Here is a 20,591-nt window from a genome sequence, read left to right on the forward strand (position 1 = left end):
CCCCCTCTCTCACCGGCCACTTCCAGTCACTCTCTAGGAGCTCACGATTCCAACTGCTAGACGTCTCTGGCAGCCGCAGCCTCACCTCCCATTCCGCCGCTGAGCCTAATGCAGGCCCTCTCATCTCTCACCTGCAGTGTCGCGGGTTCCCAAGCTGGACCCCCTCACCCTCACCTGCAACCCAGGCAATCTTGCCACTGCTGTTTACACCCCTTCAATTTCTGCACACCAGCTTCAGGGCAAAGCCCAAACTCCTTAACGTGACTCAAGGTCCCTGACCTGCTCCTGCCCACCCGCCTCTGACCACCACCTCGGAGTGTGCTTCTCAGGCGAAGCCCAAGAACACGTCACCCGTTTTCTCTGCCTTGAACATTTCCCCCATTTCTCTGCTTCTCATTTCCCCCGAAGCCTTAATTCCTCCAGGAAGCATCTCCTGGTCTGCTCAGGTTCCGGGAGTGACCCTCCTTCTGGGTCCCCCAGGACCCAGTGCTCCCCACATCAGAGCTCACTGTGCTGTCCTGAATTGCCTGTGGCTCCCATTTAGACTTGTGCCTGGTACATAGTAGGTGCTCAGCACATGCTGGTTCGATGAGTGAACCTGGGAATGAAGGATTGCGCTGAAAGGCAAGTGCAGAGAGCACTACCCAGGGAGGTGGAGACTGGGCTCCAGTCCCAGTGGCGCTGGCTTTGCCACCCACTCCCAGAGCCCTGGGGCCAGCCACCGTGCCTGGGGGCCTGCCGAGCTCCTCCTTCCCTGGGTCTGCTAACCCCTCATCTGGGGGGTCTGGATGTCTGTGGCCCTCTACACACACGCAGACACACAGCACATAGAGGGGCACTCAGGGTCAAGACCCAAGAGCTCCAGTTCCTCAGGTCTACCACAGCCCCAGAACCAAGAACCAGCAAAGTGGAGCAACGGTTTGCGGGTGCTATGTGAGACAAGATACAGGTGACAGCAATAACAACCCTCAGAAGTCCACTTCCTGCCAGCTGCAGTGGCAGGAACAGGCAGTCACCTGCTTTCTTGATCTCTCAGCCTGGGACGGGGTAGTCCCCATGCTCTCTGCCCCTCCCCCAACTTGGGGCCGGGAAGGGGGTAGTGAGTGAAGGAAGAAAAGCCAGGAACTCAGTCCCTCTCTCTCCTGAGGTGTGGGGAGCAGCTGACACCACAGGAGCAGAAAAACAAGCACAAACCTATAAGACGTTGTGCCAGTGGGTCTGGATCTCACCTCTCGCACGACACCCATAACACCCCATACCCCTGACTCTACTTGCGGGGAGGTGGGTTAGCTGTGGGGCTTGGGAGCTGAGTGGGGACCGAGACTGGCCACACGGCCCATCAGGCTCAAATGCAATGCACCGGAGCCACCAAAGCCCCATCTGCCCCTTGGAGTGAACAACTCCACAGTTTATTTCTGCACACACCCTTTTCATCCCCCTGAATGTGGGCAGCTCCCACTCGCCTAGACTGGCAACTCTGTGGCGGGAACAAAGCAGGCTTGGGAGGCTGCTGCAAAGGACAGGATGGCGGTTTTATATGTGGCAAAATACTTCTCCTAGGGGAGTACAGAGGACCGGATGGATGGGGGCACAGGGTACCAGACAGGAGTGGTCTCTTCTAACCAGTAAGTGGAAGCTGCACCCCGCCCCCCCAGTGGGGGTGGGGCAACATTGGCACAGGAGGTGGCGAGACAGGCATGAGGTGCCCATCCCTGAGGTGGGCAGCCGGCAGGGCCCAGTCCTCGTTGGCACAATCGGCTCTCTCAGGCCCAGCTGGGATGCTGGGGAGGGGCAGGGCTGCTGGGCCGTGGGGATGCCAGGCAGAGGGACACTCCAGGTCAGAGGGGGTGTGCAAAGGCCTCTCCTGGGGGCAGTGGAGTGGACAGGGGTCAAGGAGAGGATCACGAGAGGCAAACACAGAGCAGCAGCAGCAGCAGCAACAGCAGCCAAGCCCCCCAGGGGAGATCCGTGGTCCCAAGGCAACCCCTGGGGTGGTGATCGTTTCTCGAGCACCAACCCAAAGGGCCTCTCTCCTGGGTGTTCAGGGTGAGAGTGAATGAGCAGTTTTTGGTTTCAAAATGAGGTGGACCAAAGTGTTCCAAGGGCTCCCCACCCGGGGGACAGGGGTGGGAGGCTCGGACACGGAGAGCCCCCCTTTTGACGGCAGCAGACAAGGGATGTGGTGGGCAAAGCTCATTCCTGGGGCAGGTGAAGGCTGAGGCATGGAGGTGGGGGTGGGGGTAGCAGCATCTCGGGCCGCCCACTCCTCAGGGTTAGGGCCTGGAGGGGGCAGATGGCACTGCATCTGATGCCTCCGTTTCCACCCAGGTCCCTTCCGGAACGGGATCCGTCCTGTAGCTTTCTCCTGCCAGAGAATGTTGCCAGAAAGCTGGGGGGGAGGGGGCATGAGGAGGGGCCCTGGATCTGGAATTCGGGAAGGGAAACCTCATGGGAAAGTCTGTGGTCTCCTTCTCCTGGAAAAGCCTCCTACCTTTACCAAATACTCCAGGTTGGAAAAAGAAAGGGCCACCCCATTTAGAGCCCCAGGTAGAAAGAGTTAAGGAAGTGCACCGTTTCTCTGGGAGAGTGAGGGGAGAGAGACCCCTGAGGTGGGGACAAGGGGACACTGCAGACAGGTGGGCATCCCCCCTTCCATTCACCGCAGGTAGATAAAAACCTACAGCTGGGGTTTAAGGGACTCCCAGGAGCTGGGCATCTACCAACGCAGAAACCCCAAACGTTGAGCAAAGGCATCTGAGAGGAGACAGCGCCCCCTGGAGGCCAGATACACCCCCCGGTGGTGAGCCTACTGTCCCTCCCCTCGGCTGGGCTCGGAGCCCTTCCTCCGGCAGGGCGGCCCCTGCCTCTCAGCGGATGTAAACACCCCGCCCCCAGCCCTCCAGCTCGTTCTTGTTGCGTCCCAGCACCGGGCCCCCGCCCTCTGCGCAGTAGCGGGCCTTATTCCGGCCACGGTTCCGGTTGTCAGTCAGCTCCTCTTCATAGTCTTCCTCATCCTCCCAGGATCCCTGACGAGCCGGTGGGGTGCCGCCCCCAGCAGGGTCTCCAAGCCCTGGCCCCTCCGAGGGGTCAGTCTCCATGTCCACGCACGAGTCTCCCAGCTCCGTGTAGGCAGAGTTTCGGTTGCCAGAGGCGTCGGCATCAAACGTGTCTTGGCGGGACAGTGCCCGCACGGTGCCCACTCGGCCTGGCGGGTGGCTGCCGGGGTAAAGGCCTGGGGGCTGGCCCAGCTCCCCGGGGTACTCGTGCACGCTGGCGTGCTCCCCGGTGGCCCGTTCCAGCGACTGGTCCCCGGATGCAAGGTAGGGTCCCTGGTTAGCAGACAGACGGCACAAACCATGCGGATCAGGCAGGGGTGAGAGAAACACAACAAAGCAAGGCAGGTTAGTGACCGCACGAAGGCACCAGCCCGGCTGAGGGAGCAGGGCACTGGCTCTAGGGGCTGGAGCCCGGCAAAGGGCTCCCAGAGCCCAGCCAGAGGGACCTCAGGGCGTTGCTCCCCCATTGGGACACAGGCGCCCAATCTTGCTAAGGCCAAGGAAGCGTGAACTCTCCTGGTAACTGGGGTACAGAGCCCATGAAAAATGAGTCATCGCTTCCTCAACCCACGTCATTACTGCCGTCTTGGGGTAAATCATCATTAACAGCTCATTAGTATTGCCACTTGTTAGTGGTTGATTGGGTTAGTCAGTGCCCCAGTTTTCCAAATATACTAAGGATATTTCAGCCCAAGCTCACTAACCCCAGCTCCTTCAGCCCAAACTAGACCCTATTCAGAGGCTGCTAGAACCCGGACCTCTCCTGCTCCCTGTCAGGTGACAGAATTCCTCCTCTGCCCCAGCAAAAACTCAAAGCAGTGGGACAGGGAGGGCTGATGGGTCTCCATCCCCCACAGGAGACTATGAGGTGACCCAATGTCCTCAGTACCAGATGCCACATGAAGGTGACCTGATGGCCACTTCCACCGCAGAGGCTGCTGGGTAGGTGCAAAGAGGCCTGGGCCTTAGTCCCGCCCCTTCACATTGTGTGACCCTAAGTGGACAGCTCCCCTTGCTACGGCCCAGTTTCTCCATGGTGGTGTGATGGGGCCTGGAGCGGCCGTCTCCAAACTGTTCCCCGGAGACCCGGGGCGGAGTGGGGAGGGCACAGAAGTGCTTCAGGGGTCCCCGTGGAGGTGACGTGGCGGCCCAGCCACGAGCACCCTCCGAGCAGAGCAAGAGCTTCCACGTAGGATTCAGTGAACAAATGGACTCTGCTGCTGAAAGCAAATTTGAAGAGCAATGGTCCAGAATGGCTTCCTTCTGGCTCTAATTGAGAACCAGATACTTAATGATGTGTTCTCAGAGACGGGCCAGGGCTCCCACGGGAGGCGGGAGAGGCGAGGCAGGGCCCCACTGGAGGGTCTTGCCTGGAATCTGTTTAACTGGGAGAAGAATGGAAGGCTGAGCATCGACCACAGAAGGTGCTACATTCTAGGCCCCTTCCGAGGGGCCCCCTGGGGTGAGGGCTATGGGGGACAGGACGGCCTCTCGGGATTTAAAGGCTCCTGCTCTGCAGGATTCCCTCCTCCGCTGGATTTACGGCGCTAGGATCACTATCAGGTCCAGGATGGGGATGGAGTCCCTCGAACGAATCTGTCCGTCTTCCCCACGTTTTCTTTCTTCCTAGTCACTTATCCTATAGGGCCCCCACCAGGCCTCACACCCCAAAATCAGCCCAGGCAGCAGACACAGTCCTATGGGACTAAGTCCAAGGAGCACCACCGGCCGGTCCCAATCCCATCAAAAACCACAGACACCACAAGCTGCTGGTCGCCACATTTTTTTTACAAAATAAAGTTCTTGCCTTCCTTGCCCCTGTTCCCTGCACTCCGGTTCCGGGCCCTGAGCAGGAGGGGAGACAGGCAGTGCGCCTACATGGTGTGCTCCTGCTGCGGGGGCACTGCCCTGGCCTGCTGGGAGGCCTCCAGCCCACCCCAGAAGCTGAGATTTCTCCGGAGCGAGGTGAGCACCTGTACCTGGAGGTTGGAGACCGGGGCAGGACTGGCGGCCAGGGCTGCAGTAGCCATGGTGCGGTTCAGCAGCGGGTTAGGTGGGGTGCTGCTGGGCGGGTGTGTGGCCTTCCAATAGGCTTCCAAGTACTCGGCCAAGTGCTCGCAGGCGTCCTCCAGTTGGTTCTCGTCCAGGATGATGTCAAACATTTCCTGTGGAGGCGGGGTTAGGAGCAGGGCTAGGATGAGCCAAGCAAGACCTAGGGGGTGAGGGTGTGGCCTGGACACAGTGGGTGGAGAGTCAGGGGTTGAAGGACAAAGTGAAAAGAGACTTCTGGGTGTCCAGGAAGAGGAGGAGGGCCCCCAGCTACGTGCATTGGCAGAACTCTAACAGGCCTTGACGCCCACATAGTCCAGCTCCCTCGTTCTAGATTTAAGGCACCCAATGCTTAGTTAGATTCCACAGAGAGGTGGTACTTCTGCGGCTTGAAGCCAGTCTCTGACTGTCTGCCCAACCCTCTTTCCTGGAAAACCAGTCTGCACGCACGGGCCCGGCCCAGGGGCCCTGGTCCCTCTGTCTCCCACGCAGGCCAGAGGAAACCCGTATGCAAACACTCCCCCCCGCCCCTGGGTCTGAGCACTCACAGGGGGACACTGCGCCAGCTTCTCCGAGGCCGCTATTTGCACGTTGAGGTGTTTGGACTGAGACTTCCCTCGAGACTTGATGAGCCTCTGGAGTACCTGGTTTGGGGGGAGAGGAGGAGCTAGAGGGACTGCCGTAACACGGCGATCGGAGAGGCAGGTCCTGGTTGAAGCCAGCGCGGCGAGCCAGTGTCAGGGCTGGGGGTGTCTGATGACTTTCATCCCTGGCCACCTCCTTAGACATCACCGCTCCAGCTCTCTGTCCACCCTGCACAGTGCCCAGGCTCTCTCCCGGGTCTTCCACCAGCCTGCCCTGGCAAGTTCTCCTAGCAGTGGCGGTATGAAGGGCACTCAGCCCATCCCCTCTGACGTCCTTCATAGGCTTCGTGGTCCAGGCCCACTCCCCTCCACACTAACGACCGCCATGCTGTATGGGCACGTACCGGCAGTATCTGGTGCTTTTTTTTTTTTTAACTGAGATTTTTTTTAAGATAAGGAAAGGGAGAGGGGGGAAGAGAGAGAGAGAGAGAGAAAGACATCAATGTGCAGTTGCTGGGGGCTGTGGCCTGCAACCCAGGCATGTGCCTTGACGGGGAATCGAACCTGCGATGCTTTGGTTCGCAACCCAAGCTCAATCCACTGAGCTACGCCAGCCAGGGCTATCTAGTGCTTTTTAAATGATCAGTTTATTTAGTCCCGACAATAATCCCATTAGGAGAACACTGTTATCATCCTCACTCAGTAACGATAACAATGTCTACAGCAGAGCCACGACTGTAACTAAGTGATCGAAGTTCACATCACGGATGACGCCCCAAACCAACATCATCTGCCCCCTGATGCACCGCACTCAGGACGGCACACATTGCGTGGGTGACATTCCAACCGAAATTGCAAAACCTAAATCTAGTCATGAGGAAAACATCAGACAAACCCACACGGAGGAACATTCTACAAAATCAGTGATCTGTACTCTTCAGAAATGTCAGGGTCACGAAAACCCAGGAAAGTCTGAGGACCGAACGGCCAGTTCGGTTCAACCCCTGGTCCAGGCACGTGCCTGGGCCGTAGGCCAGGTCCCTGTGGGAGGGGGGGGAGTTCTCGAGAGGGGCAACCGATCCACGTTTCTCTCCCTCCCTTCCCCTCTGTCTAGAATAAATAAATACATTAGCAATGCCCTGGCTGTCAGTTACAGCATCGTCCTGAAACACCAAGGTTGCCAGTTTGAGCCTTGGATGGGCACACACAAGAATCAGCCAATGAATGCATGAGTAAGTGGAACACCAGTCTCCTCTTCCCTTCTTTCTCTCTCTCCAAAATCGATCAATAATTAAAAAAAAAAAAAATAATGAATCTGCCCTGGCTGGCGTAGCTCAGTGGATTGGACTTGGGCTGCGAACCAAAGCATCGCAGGTTCGATTCCCAGTCAGGGTACATGCCTGGGTTGCGGGCCATGGCCCCCAGCAAACTCGAGTTGATGTTTCTCTCTCTATCTCTTTCTCTCTCCCTTCCCTCTCTAAAAATAAATAAATAAAATCTTAAAAAAAAAACCTTAAAAAAATTAGTGAATCTGAGTAAAGGATATTCAAAGGATGAGAGTTCTTTGAACTATTCTCGTAACTCTTCCAAAATAAAAAATCTTATATATATATATAAAATGCTTAGTAGGTACCAGCCCCTTTATATGGTTAGTCCATTTATTTGACCTTCACAACCCCACCATTCGAGGATCCCTATTTTACAGACGAGGAAACTGAGGCCTAGAGATGTCAGGTGCTTGCCAAAGGAGTGCATCTCTGGGACAGAAACCCGGGTCGTCTAGACTCTCAGAGTCCCCACATTAACCTCACCCAGTGCTCATCCGGGGTAAACAGACGTGCTGTTGCTTTCTAGTTCACCAGCTGTTTCTGCATCCGCTATCATATTTGATCTTCTCAGCCACCCCAGGAAGTACTTAGATCCTAGCATCCCCTTTGTGCTCGTTAGAAACTTAGGACTCAGCAGTTACGGTTAAGTAAGTGGGTGCTCAGCTCGCGGGGTGCTATCCTGAGGTAGTAACAGTCACCACCCCTGGTGGCCACTGTGAACTCTGGGCTCTTTCCCGTCATGACCTCAAACCCTCTCCTCAATAATGCAAGGAAGGATTATAGTCCCCACTCTACAGGGGGAGAAAGTGAGGCTTTAACAACCAAAACGCCAACAAAATCTCACTAATAAGCCCACCAGAGCTAGCAGTGGAACCCCATGCCGTTTCCTCGCTCCACATCCTCATCCCACCCCCGCCCTCCGGGGTTTCCCAAGCCCCCACTTCACCTACACCCGCCCTCTGCGCTCCTCCCCCGCTAACGTCTAGGAGGGAACACTGACGGAGCTGCAACATGACGAAGCCAATCAGCCTTCCTTCCGACTTCATCTCCATCAAGGTCCGCAGAAGGACAGTGCAGCAGAAAGGGCTGAACTCAGGAGACGGGAAGGACCTCCCAACTGCCAGGCAGCTGGGTGGCACCCGGGACTACAAGCACAGAATTCTCTCTGTTTTCTGGAGCAGGAATGGGGGGTCAACCAGGGCGGAGATAGGGGACTGGCGCACATGACCCTAATAACAATACTCATATTAATATTTAGACAATATTAATAGCTCATACACGACGAGGTACGTTATTCCAAACCCTTTGCTAAGTACAAAAGTATTGAAATCAGGTTGACTCTTCCAGACGTCCGTCTGATGGAGTTTTACAGAGAGGAAAGGAAACCCGGGGCGATTAAGGCGCATAGTTGGTGAGCAGCGGCTGGGATTCAAATGCGCAGCCAGACTCCCGTGCGCGCCTGTCCCCTCCAGGGTCAGGCTCCCGCACCCACCTTGGGAGAGGTGATCTTGATGTAAACAACGATGGGGGCCAGTGAGGTCTTAGAGAGCTGGGCCGGATGGTTGATGGTGTCGGCGTCCAGAGCGACCAACTGAAGGGTCCGGGCCAGCTCGAAGATTCGCTCAATCTCGCTCTGCACCTCAGCTGAGGAGACACGGAGTCGCGGAGAGGGGAGAGTGGCGGTGAGCACCGCCCCCGCCGTGTGGAGTCAGTGGGTGGACGGAACATTTCTGGGGATTCCCGCCCCCCGACTCCCCACCCCTCCCGGACCTGGCCCCAGGGAGGGCGATTAGGGGGCGGGCTCACCCAGGCTGGAGCGCGTGTTGGAGCGCTCGATGATGATGTGTTTGCTGGGGTTGTTGAGGACGGAGCGCTTCGCCAGGGAGATGTCCGCTGTCACACGAGTGATGGAGATCCTGGGGGAGGGGCAAAGGGAGTCAGGGGTCAGGTGGGCTGGGATGCCCCGCCCATTCCGCCAGGATCCGGGCCCGCCTTCTATTCCTCTGTCCAGAAGTCCCAAAACTGTCATTCAAGCCACCTGCCCATCACCAGCAGCAGAGGACCGCAACGGGGGTGGGGAGCTAGCGCCCAGGGTCTTACCTGCCATCAAACCGATGCTTCAGGAAGTCAAATAAAGCTTTCTGCATCATGTCTGTAACCTGAGGGTGGGGGGCGGGGTAGGGGGAGAAGTCAGACTTTTAAACCCCCTCAGCAACCGTGGGCTGCTGGGCATCTGCACCCTCACATTCCATTTTCTTCTTCTTCAGCTCCGAGATGACTGGGATCTTGGGGCTGGGGGCTCCTTCTGAATCTGGGGAGCTTCCAGTGAGCTCTGATTCCAAAGGTCCTTCTACGTGGTACCTCCGGGAAGCCTTTCTGGGGATTTTGGGGGGGAGGAATTGGACCCTCTGAGTGGGTCTCCCTGTGGGTTAGGTCCCTCTGGGAAATTTCTCTTAAGGCCTGTGCCCTCTGGAGAGGACGCCCGGGAGCCTGGGCCTTGCGAAGGAACCTCTCTGGTGTCTGAAACTTTGGTGTCTCTCTGGAGGTCTGGGCCCCTCTGGGTCCACTCCCCTCTGCAGGGTCCTACCTCATAGCCCTTGAGCGACGGTCCCACCAGGATGATGGGCCTCATGGAAGGCACCACGTCGTAGGGGGGCACATGCTCTGTCTGGAGGGGAAGCAGGGAGGGGAAACCCCAGAGTGGAGATGGCATTAGCCCCTCTCCCCCAGCCTCCGGGCTTCCCCATGCATCCTCTCCCCCCACCCTGGTCCCAGAGCCCAGATGTGGGGATCAGGGTGAGGGTGGGGAGGGATGGCCAGGGAGAACCAGGAAGGGTGGGGGAAATGGGGCAGGTATGGGAATGGGTGTTAGAAGGTCCCCCTAGCTCATCCCAGGGGGTAGGGAGGGGGACACAGAAAGCTGTGATACTCACCGACTTCTGCTTCTGTTTGGCTGGGTCCAGAGATTGCCAAGAGGGGGAAGGGAGGGAGAGAAGGAAGGGGACCCAGGCAGGGGCAGAGGGCAAGGAAGGAGCCAGGACGAGAGAGGGGGGGAGAGCGGGCAGACGAGGAGAGATAACAGGGCATGCGTGTTAGTGACAGACAGAGCCAGAGAGAGGGGACGGGACCCCATGCCAGGGGAGCCAGAGACGGCCCTGGGTCAGGGCGGGGAGTGGGACTGCTGGTCAGTCCAGTGGTCTGGAGAACAGTCGGACATACCAAGCCCCCCTTTCTGGGTCTTGGGAAAGAGCTGGGACGGGCGACAGCCCCTAATGTGGTCCCTACCTCTTACCCCCAGTGCAGGCTGACCTGCCCATTTTAAGAGTTCCCTTAGCTGTCCTGCTCCGCAGCCAGTAGACCCTCACATGCCCACCCCAGACTCACAAAGTTTGGAAAAGGGCAAAGAAGGAACACTGTTCAGCTCCCCACTTCACGTTTGGGGGTGGGGGGCAAATGTGGACTATCCCACTGCAGCCAGGGGGAAGGTCAGGTTTCATTACCACCAGACCCTACTTCCGGTGGGAGAGGGGGGACGCCTTCCAAGACAAGGGGTGCTTCAATGGCAAGAGCCGCCCCTTCCTGCGGAGCGGCCAGGGCAGAGCCGTGTGGAGACGGAGGTGCCTGTTCCCGGTGTCACCCTGCCCCGCCCACTGCCTTGGCAGATAGATCCCCACAGAGTCAGGCTGTTACCACATCCGAGTCCATTCTGGCCCCCTCCCCTGCCGAAGATCTGGGCCCTGACCCCCTCCCCTCTTATAGAAGAGCCCGGCAAGAATTACCTTCTTAAAGAAGGGGATGCGTTTGCCATGGGGCGGCGGGGTGGTGACACTGCTAACGCTAGTCTTGGCAGAGCCGCCGTGCTCCCCAAGCTCGGCCTCCTCGTCCTCTAACTCTAGGGGGTCTAGTTCAAAGGCTAAGTTAGTCATTTCATTACCTGGACCGCAGAGTCAGGAGAGAGGGAGGAGGGAGGCGAGGTGGGGGGGAGTGAGATGGGCATGGAGACACAGAGACAGAACGCAGGGATGGGATGGGGAAAAAAGAAAGAAGAAGAGGTGAATGGAACAGGGCTGGGAGAAATGAATGGGGGGTGGGGGGGTCAGGCAGAGAGATGGAGCTACCAAAGAGATGGGAGAGGAGAGACATGAGAGGATGGGCGTCGACGGGCCCAGCTCGGGGGGCACCCTACTCTTTGCGGACAGGGGACCCCTGGGTGTGTGTGGGGGACTCGGGACTGGGTGCCCACTACCGCAGGGGAAGGAGGGGAACGGAAGTGGGGAGACCATCCCGCCCAGGAGCTTCCCCCGACTCCCCGGAGAGGTGGTGGCTCTTACCGCTGGCGGGGGGTGTGGGGCGGCGGGTGCCAGTCACCACGTCTCCCAAACTGGAGCTGGAGTTGTCACCTGATTTGCTGTGTGGGCAGAGAGAAAAACGGAGCTGTGAGCCAAGGGGTGGGTGTGAGGGTGGGGGAGTCCTGTTCTCTCACATGCTGCCCTGCCCCCATGACTCTCCGGCCCCCACAGGATGGTGTCGCGGGCAGCTCCGCGCCCTCAGGGCGGTGGTGAACCCTTGAGGCCTCTCCCGGGGCTGGCAGGGCCCCGCCCCCGGCCAGACACCTGGAGCTGAGGCGGTTCTGGCGCAGCTTCTGCTCCTGCAGCAGACGCAGGCTGTCCAGCTTGACGGGGCTGGGGATGAAGCCAACCTCACAGCCCTCCTTCACCAGTCGCCCGATCCACCAGTCATTGTTGTATTTCTGCAGACAAGGGCAGGTGGGGTGGGAGAGACCAAGAGGGAGATCAGAGGTGTCAGCCAGCAGCCGTCCTGCAGGGAAAACCACCCCTGGACTCATCTCCCCTCCCCAGGGGGCAGCACCCTCCAAGAGCCCCATCCCCAGCTCCAGCATCCGAGTATGGCCCGACTTTCAGGACAACTCCAGGACCAGCATCCTCTGGGGCCATGGATCACCCCGTCCCCAGCACACCCCTGTTCTGAGAGTGCTTCCTCCCCACATGTGGGTGCCCTGCCCTGGAAAGGCAGAGAGAGAAGTGACTGCTGACACCTACACGTGTCTGGCAAACTGCCACTCCACTTATACGGGCCTCGTCACAAACCCGCCCAGCAACCCGGTGACATAGGCACCACCACCCCATTTTACCAATGAAAAATGAGAGGCTCAGAGAGGTGGAGAGACTTGTCTAAGGAAGCACAGCAGGCTCAGCCCAGCTCTGCTTGGCTCAGAATTCTTTTCCCACTATAGTTCCCGACGCCCCCTCTCCGGGCGCCCACGGCCCTGCCCTCCCTCCAGAGGCCGCGCGCTCTCTCCACCTCTTTGATGTGCAGGAAATCCTTGGGCTCGAAGGTGATGGCCATTCCCTGCACGGGCACCTCGTCCCCCGGAGACGGGTTGTAGCCGACGTTTGTCCGAACAGCAAATGCCACCGGCTTGGTCTGGAGGAGGCACACGAGGAGAATGACAGCCAGACGGTTAAACCACAGTGCAGTGTACGACTTCTTGACTGTGGTGGTGATTACATACAGGTTTTGTAAACTGCTTATTAAAAGGTATACTGGATGGTGTATGTCCTTTTCTTGTATTTATGTGACATTTACAATGAAAAAGAAAGCAAAAAATAGGACTCGGCCCTCTCAGGGTGGAGGGGCCAGTGGGGGATGATAGGTATAAGGAGTGGGGGAGCCCAGAATGACACCCAGAGGGAATCATCATCATCATCATCATCTACTATTTAGTGTGCCTGGTGCCACGTCACATATTTCCCATGCATTTCTTTATCACAAAAAATCCTATGAAGTATTACTGTCTTCATTTCAATCAATGAGACTGAATTCGGAAAGGTTAAGTGGCCGGCCTGAGATTACACGGCTAGTAAGAGCAGCCCAGAAATTTTGCCTCCAAAAGGAAGTGTTAAGTGTTTTGCCCTTCTCGAGCTCTTGATTATGTGTGGGAAGAGGATTAGACTGCGGTGGACACTCATCGTGCTGCAGAAGGCGGCAGGTGTCACAGTCTACATTTTACGGGTGAAAGGCAAAGGCACGGTCACACTGAGGCCCGGAGGCACACGGGCTAGGAAGTGGCTGGGCCGAGGCCGGGCCTGGGACAGTCCAGGCCACCTCCAAGGCCCGGGGATGGCGGGTGGATGAAGACAGCGCCGTCCCTCCCTCCTTTCTCACCTTGGCTTTCTCAAGCTGGGCTAATGCCTGGCGCTCTGCCTCCTTCCTTAAGGCTTCCCGGTCCTCTTCCAGAGACACATCCGAGTCCGATGGGCGGCTGGTGTAGGACTCCGCCGAGCCCTGAAAACGGACAGGGCCAGCTCAGGGCCGGCGCAGGGCCGGCGCTGCCTCCCCAGTTCCCGGGCCCCGGAAGGCGTGGAGGTGCCACCCATCACGGAGGCCTCAAGTCCCAGGCAGCCCAGCGGGATGCCGCCAGGCGCCAAAGAAGAAGACGGTGTGAGATGGGAGGGCCCCAGGAAGAGTGCGGCCCTGAAAAGGGTGGCAGCCGCGAGCCAGGGGTTAAGGCAGGTCCAAGGACAGCTGCTTGGGGCCCGGGGAGGGGCGGGAATCTGATAGGGGCACGGCGCAGGAGAGGAGTGCCAGGGGACAAGCCTCCCCTCCCTGCTCCTCGTTCTCTCCCCTGCCCCCAGCTCTGGCTGAGACGGACGCAGCAGAAGCCCGGTGGGTCTTTCCAGGGACTGCAGCCACCGGCGCAGGCCTGAGCTTCCCGCACCGTTGGCAGTGGGCAGCCTGCTCGGCATGGCGGGGCCCCCCAAAAGTCTGCTGCCTTGTGCTCAAGGGTAAGGGAAGACAGGGTCCTGCCATCCCCAGCAGCATCAAGGGAGCCCCAACCCTCAGGCCTCGTTAGATACGAGAGAGAGTCCAGTATTCCTGAGGCGGTGCGGGCAGAAGAGCAAGTTAAGAGGAGAACATGGGGCGGGCCTTTCCTTAACGCCAGGGCTGCAGCTGCCAGGGTCAGAAGTCAGAAGTCAGGGTGCGCCAGGAAGCTGGTTGTGACCCCGCTGACCGTCCCAGGGCACAGCTTTTCCAGTGATGTAAGACACACGCAGCCGGCCCAGGCCCGCGGTGCGAACAATCACACTTACTCATGGGTGTGCTTGGGTGTGCGACTTCAGGTCTGCTGAGGGGGGTGTGCTCTGTGCTACGCGCTGGGTGTCGTGACTGGACGCAGACAGGTCCACGTGAGCCCACACAGAGGGGCGCCCTCGGGGGCAGTGCCCCCGAGGGTGTGCATGCAGCACGTGAGGGCGGGAGCCAGGAAGTGTGGATGTGCGTGACTGTGCTGCGGAGCTGTTGCTACAAAGGGTGGGAGGTGACGTGGGAAAGAGCAGGACTGCAGAGATGGGTTTTTTTTTTTTTCCTGAGGGCATAAAAGGGTCACTTGGCCAGAAACACCCACTGGCTTGGTATGGAGGGGACCTGAGAAAAAGAGAAGACAAAGTCCCACCTCCCCCGGAGGGCCCTGGTCATTAGCAGTGCAACTGTCCATCCTTTTCCCAGCCAAATCACGAACGTGGGAGGCTCACAAGGGGAAAGGTTGGCAGTGGGGGTGAAGTCACTAACGGAAACTGGGAAACGGAAGGAAGGAAGGAGAGTGGAAACCAGCCTAACCACCACTCCTAGCCCCTCCTGACGGGAGCAGCGCCCCGAGTCAGGGAGACAGATGCACAGAGAGCTAGAGAAGTAGACCCAGCAACGGACAGAGAGGCACCTACTGACCCAGCACACACATATGCACACGCACACGCACGCATACGCACACACACAGACATATCAGGAATGGCAGGAGACAGGGAAACAGCGAACAGGCAGAGACAGGCCGGAGTGAAGCCCCCTCCCAAGCTTTCTTGAGGGGCTGCTCCCACCCCGCCCGCCATCCCCAGCTCACCACCACGAGGGTCCGGCTGGGCACCTCCATCACAGCGCCCTCAGTGCCTGGCCCTGCTGGCCTAGGAGGTGGCCCAAACTGCCCGTTCCCCCAGGGGGCTCAGGTTACAAGCAGAGTTGCTACATATGCAAACTGGGAGGGTATATTTAGCTCAGAGATGTAGCAAGGACTGCCCCCCCCACTCCCCACCACCTACTGGGGGTCAGAGCTAGGGAGCTGAGAAGAGGAGGGAGTAGAGGCTGGGGTCTGACACCCTGGGTTGCCAAATACCAAGGCCCTTTTCTGTCAAGAGGTGTTGCACTTGAGGCCACAGCATCATTTTTCCCAGGCCCGGCCCTGGCTCAGTCCTGCAACAGGAGGCATGCAGGAGAGACTGAAGAAAGGACTTCCTATTTGTGTACTTAGGAGATGCTGGGATGAAGGGCCCCTTTCCCGGGCTCGTACGTGCCAAGTGCCGTGGAAACAGGAATCAAACAGAAGGGCCTCACTCCAGCCTGCGGTGGGACGTGCCCGACACCGTCCCCTCTGTTCTGGCCCAAGGGGGGCTTGAGCTCTGCAGGAGCCCTCCTCCCTACTACCCTCTGCCCTCGCATGCTTTGCCCGTTTCCTCTCCAGCGTACTCCTTTCCCTTGTCTGATCCCGAGCCCCTCTCATCTTTTTTGGGTACCAGGCTTTATTGAGATGCTCCGTAGTCATAGCAACCACATGCTTCTCCCTGAGCCTGAGATGGCCTGGGGTTGAGAATTAGAACAGAGATGAGAATGGTATCTTCCTGACTGAGCACAGACGACCCCATAAAGCTATTCAATGACCCTGCCTTCAGCGAGGGGTGCCGGGATAAAGTCCTTTCTCAGATCAGTTCCCTCCTGCCAGGCCCCCACCTCCCTCAACACACTTGCTCTCCACTGGCCAGAGAACAGCCATGCGTGGATGTGAGGAGGGTACCTCCCTGTCCCATACCGAACCAGGGCTCCAGGGACTCGAATGTCCTGGCTCCTCATTTCTTAGGACTTGGCTAGACCCCTTGCTGTCACAGATTCTGGGGGAGGACATGGAAGCAGACAGCCGGCAGGGGGAGTGGGTGACAGCCCGAAGCAAGCTAGAAGGAGGCAGGCCAGGCTGTCCCTGAATGAGATGACGCAGGCAGGCAGCAGGGGCTGGTGCCTGGTGCTGGGGGCGGGGCTGGGCGGGGGCTGAGGGAGTGGGTGCAGCTGACAGTCTATGCAGGAGAGGTCATGGGGTGTCAGTGTAATGGGTGGTTCCAGGCAGGTGACAAGTGACACGGGGGAGGGTGTCTGGAGAAAGCCTCAGACCCAGCGCACCAATGCTGGGCTCCACCAACCAGCCGCCACCCTCCTCGCAGCCCAGCCTCCTTATTACCTGGCGGACAAAGCTGTTGGATGTGGTATCCGAGGACGTGCTTCCGTCTGACCTTTTGAACCGCCCTTTCCTCTTGCTGTATTTGCCCTAGAGAAGCCAGGAAGGGACGAGAGTGGCATCAGAAAGGCCCTTTCCCAACCGTTACTCCATCAGGCCCAGAGCTACAACTAAGCCTGGAAACACCATTCCCTGATCTGAACAGCACCCCTATTTTCTTTCTGAGATGGTACAGCCTGAGGGGGAGGGGGGCCCAGACCATAGTCATGGGGTGCAGGATAGTGCAAGAGAGCCCTAGGAAGAGCACACAGAAACCCCCAAACCCAGCCAGAGAGGCTGGGAAGGAGGAGGCGCTAAGTAGCAGGAGGCTCATTAGGCAACAAAGCTAATTAAGATGCTGGGCAGGCTGCAGAGGCCTCAAGGGAAGGGAGAGGCTGCAGGCAGTGCTGGGGGGCTGGTGGGGGCAGGTAGAGATTGGGAGAAAGTCCCCCTTCCTCTCCCCTCCAGCTAGAGCGGAGGGTGGCTGAGTGTGCTTGTGGCCCCCAGAGAGAAGAGGAATTGCCAACTGCCAACTGCCAACGGGGCCCAGCTTGGCTTTTCTCACGCCCGACTCTTGCTTTTCGCAGACTGGGGAGGGGAGTCGCAGCTCTCAGCTCTTGGAGACCCAAAACTACATTTCCTGGGAGGGGGTGAGGGGCGTGAAAAGGTGTCTGGAAAGGGAACGGTCAAACCCAGCCCAGTGCCATGGGGCGGATTGCGCTCAGCACCGGCCACCCCGGCAGGACTTTTTCTCAGGCCTCTCTTCACAATCACGGTGGCCACGCCTCTCCCAAGGGGCCCAGAGGGATCAAGCCTCCACCCACTAACCCCCAGCAGCCACTGCCTACATCCTGTCCCCATGGTACCCACCAGGCTGCATCAATCTAAATGCCCCTTGGCCCGGGGCCAAGATGAGCCTGGGACACAGATGAGCCTACCCCCACAAGTCCCTGGGGTAGGCTGGCTCAGTCTCTCTGGCCAGGATTCCGACTTGGCTGGAGTGGACCACGGCCTGATCACTCCAGCAGCCACACGTTCAGGTATTTCCAGGCCTCCTGTAAGGGGGCTGTTTTCTCTGCCCTCAACTCACACACACACTATCCAGACCAGTCCAGAGTGGAGGGTGATGACTGAGGGTCCAGGCCCTCCAAGCCCCTGCCCCCAGCCTGCACCCTTGAGTTTCTTTACCAAAGAAGGGAGGTAAGCCATGACCAGACTAGGCTCTCTGGTCCCTTGGGGCCTGAATACAAGAAGGGGGATGGACAGATGGGAGATGAAGGCACCTGGGAACCCCAGAATCCTCCCTCCCACCACCCCCTCTTCAAACCAAATATAGACCCAACCTCTAGGATTCAGGATCTCTACAAATTTAAGAGGATACCCCAGTAAACCCCAGCTTCTTTCACACCACCATCACCACCACCACCACCCTAGGCTGGTGGGAAAAGGGAGTGGCACCCAGAGGGACAAGGGACAGCTGAAAGGAAGGCCCCAGCCAGCTGCCTCCCGGGCTCCAAGGGGCCTGGGGTGGAGAAGGGAGGTATTTTTAGGTCTGACCTGACTCTGGCCACACACACACATACCCATCAACCACATTGTCATGGCCATTACAGTTGCTACAGGCTGGCTACAGCAAGAAAAGAGTTAATGCTATCCTCAACTTGGGGTATTACCAGATTAGACAAGGGCATGTTCCAGAGAAATCCCCCGCACCACACGACCATGCCAGACCTTGCTGGTCACTCCAGAGGCAACCAGCACACCCGAGAATGAATGCCCCTTCCTCGGGCACTGGAAAAGTGTGAGTGGGGGTGGGGCAGCGACCTCCACCCCCAGGTAACTCAGCTTCTTCCCCTCCAGGGCAGGGAGTTGGAATCCATCCAACTTTCCAAACTTTGGAGGCATTTTCCCGGGGCGGAGGGTAGTGGGGGAGGATGGGCAGGCAGAGATAACGTGGGTGTTGAGGAGGAGAAGCTGGTCCGATATAGGGGTGTAGTGGATGTGGCTGGAATGGGGGCCTGGCCCCTTCCCCTCCCTCGAGGGCCACTGTCTGCGGCTCCGAAGGCCTGCTGGCGCCGCCCTCTGACTATCGCCTCCACGGTCTCCAAAGCCACCCCCGCCCCACCCACCCCCGCCCAGCGCCCCTGAGCGTGTTCTGCGTCGCCCACATTGCCTGGGTTTGCTCTCTAGCCTCCCTCAACCCCGGGATCCCCCGCCAATACCCCCACTCTCAGCCCTCTGGAGCCGGTACCCGAGTAGCAGGGACCCTGACTGCGGGGGAGACGAGGAGGTGAGGGTGACAGGCGGCCTGACCGCCTCCTCCGGCTCCGCAAAACCGCAGCCCAATTCCGGGCCAAGCGCCCATCAATCATTAACCCGCAGAGACGGGGGGCGCTCAGGCGCCCCTCTCCCCTCCGCGCCGAGCACATAACCCCTTCCTCCCCAGAGCCCTTCGAGCCGACCCCACAAAGTCCGCGGGAGGGGCTCCCTTCCCTCCGCCCGGCCACCACGCCTCACCTGTGGGCTGGGGTCGAAGACCTCCATGGGAATCTCCTGGGACGGTGGGTAAGGGCCCCGGGACATGCTGGTCTTCTGGACCATGGAGAGGAGCCTCCCCTTCGGCCGCCCGCCCGGCCCAGCCGGGCGCCCTCAGCGCATGAGACAGGCCGTCGGAACCGAGAACGGCGCAGCGCAGCCCGCACCCGATTCAGCCCCCTGGCCCGGCCGGCGGTTGCCTTCTTCCTGCCTTCCCTCCCTCCTCCCGCTCTCTCCTCTGCCTTCGCCGCCGCCGCCTCCTACTCCGCCCCTGAAGGCTCAGCATCTCCCCCCGCCCGCTCCGCTTCCCCCCGCCCTCCGCCCTCCCTCTGCCCGCCCCGGCCCCGCCCCTCGCAGCCCCTCCGCGGGCTCCGCACAGACAATGGAGGGGCGGCGGGAGGGGAGCATTCGCTCCCGCCTCGGGAGCTGGGCGAGCGCTGGCCTCCGACTGGCCTGGGGTGAGGGCGGCCCACTCTGCGGCGATGGGGGGTAGAAACTCTGCTGGGGCGGGGGAGGGGGGCGGTTTACCAGGGGATGCCAAGCGCTAATGGAGGTGTAAGACCGAGCAGCACGGCTGGCACCGCGCCCCACTTTCAAACCGCTCTTTCTAGCTGGTCTCTTTAACCTCCACTTTGGGCCACCGGAACTGCCGGATCCATTCATCCCGGGACCTGGCTTTACCTCCTTTTTCACCTGTGTAGGCCCAGGTCGCCTTGAACCAGACCTTCCCCTCTAACATGGTGCCAGCTGCGGCGAGCCTGAGGCTGGCGTGCGCACGGTGTCCAAAGGGAGTCCCAACGTACAGCGACAAGAAATCTCAGGGACCCAGGAGTCCTTGTGTCCTAGTCGCTAGTATCCCCAGACCCTTCCAAAAGGCCGGGATGGGGCTGGGTGAGGTCCATGTACCTTGGAAAGGAGAAGAAAGAGAAGGGAGATGTGGAGCCCAAACGCGAGACTGGCTAGAATCAAATCTAATAAACTTTGACCTAGAATTGATCCCTCTTCATCCTTATTTGGGCACAAGTATCCAAGGCCTGGACCCCACCTACCATGATCCGTGGAGAGAAAGACCTGGGGGATTCTGGCAAGAAACCTTAGTGCCATTTTGGCTCAGACTCTGATTGTGTGGCCCTGGACAAACCAGCTTTTTATAGGAACGGGGTTGCGGGTACCATGGTGTCTTTGTCACCTGGGATTATTGGGAGGATGAGGGAAAATGAAATTAAATGATAGATTACTGGGGCCTTTGGAGATGTTGCAAAGTGCTGTGCGGGAGTCAGTCAGGACAGGTGGGTGTTACCCCTCTAATCTACCCTTTACCTTGTTCCCCAAAGAGAAAAGATACAAAGTAGAACGGAGCTTTGCCCAGGTTCGGTGACCCTAATATAAGGCCGGCCTGCTGTGTTCTTCTACATGGGAGACTGAAGTACACTGCCTCCTCCTCCCCACCCTGGGTTCTGCAACACGTGGATGGCCAGCCTGAATTGTTTCTCTGAAGCCCATTAGCATTGCTCCTGAGCAGATCCAATCCTGAGCAGGGTTCCCATCTGCCCCTTGGGCACAACAGATCTTGGCTTGACAGAGAAGGCAGGGGTTTTGCAGTCAGGAAGACCTGGATTTTCAATTTCTGCTACCTCACTTAGCTGTAAGAATGACATTACTTGTATGTAAGGAAATGGCATAAATTTTACTCCCCTTTCTCTCTTTT

General features: G+C 58.7%; 1 protein-coding gene across 4 annotated transcripts; it reads right to left on the bottom strand.

Annotated features, from left to right (window-relative positions):
• Positions 1-1,508: 1,508 nt before the first annotated feature.
• On the bottom strand, positions 1,509-19,164 carry CACNB1 (calcium voltage-gated channel auxiliary subunit beta 1). Of its 4 annotated transcripts, none has more exons than XM_028520776.2 (14): positions 18,866-19,164; positions 16,313-16,399; positions 13,204-13,323; positions 12,340-12,462; positions 11,631-11,767; positions 11,349-11,425; positions 9,951-9,970; positions 9,605-9,685; positions 9,118-9,176; positions 8,824-8,933; positions 8,510-8,661; positions 5,654-5,749; positions 5,036-5,221; positions 1,509-3,329 (listed from the first exon to the last, which is right to left on the bottom strand). In XM_028520776.2, exons 1-14 carry the CDS (start codon positions 18,947-18,949, stop codon positions 2,868-2,870), a joined length of 1,794 nt encoding a protein of 597 aa, XP_028376577.1. In that variant the 5' UTR covers positions 18,950-19,164; the 3' UTR covers positions 1,509-2,867. The 4 variants fall into 4 exon arrangements, with proteins under 4 accessions (XP_028376577.1, XP_035889755.1, XP_035889756.1 ...); XM_036033862.1 differs by lacking the exon at positions 9,951-9,970 and adding an exon at positions 10,797-10,951 and having other exon boundaries at positions 18,866-19,124; XM_036033863.1 differs by lacking the exons at positions 9,951-9,970; positions 16,313-16,399; positions 18,866-19,164 and adding exons at positions 10,797-10,951; positions 14,933-15,083.
• Positions 19,165-20,591: the final 1,427 nt, after the last annotated feature.

Source organism: Phyllostomus discolor, chromosome 8 (genome assembly GCF_004126475.2).
Source record: "Phyllostomus discolor isolate MPI-MPIP mPhyDis1 chromosome 8, mPhyDis1.pri.v3, whole genome shotgun sequence".
NCBI lineage: Eukaryota > Metazoa > Chordata > Mammalia > Chiroptera > Phyllostomidae > Phyllostomus > Phyllostomus discolor.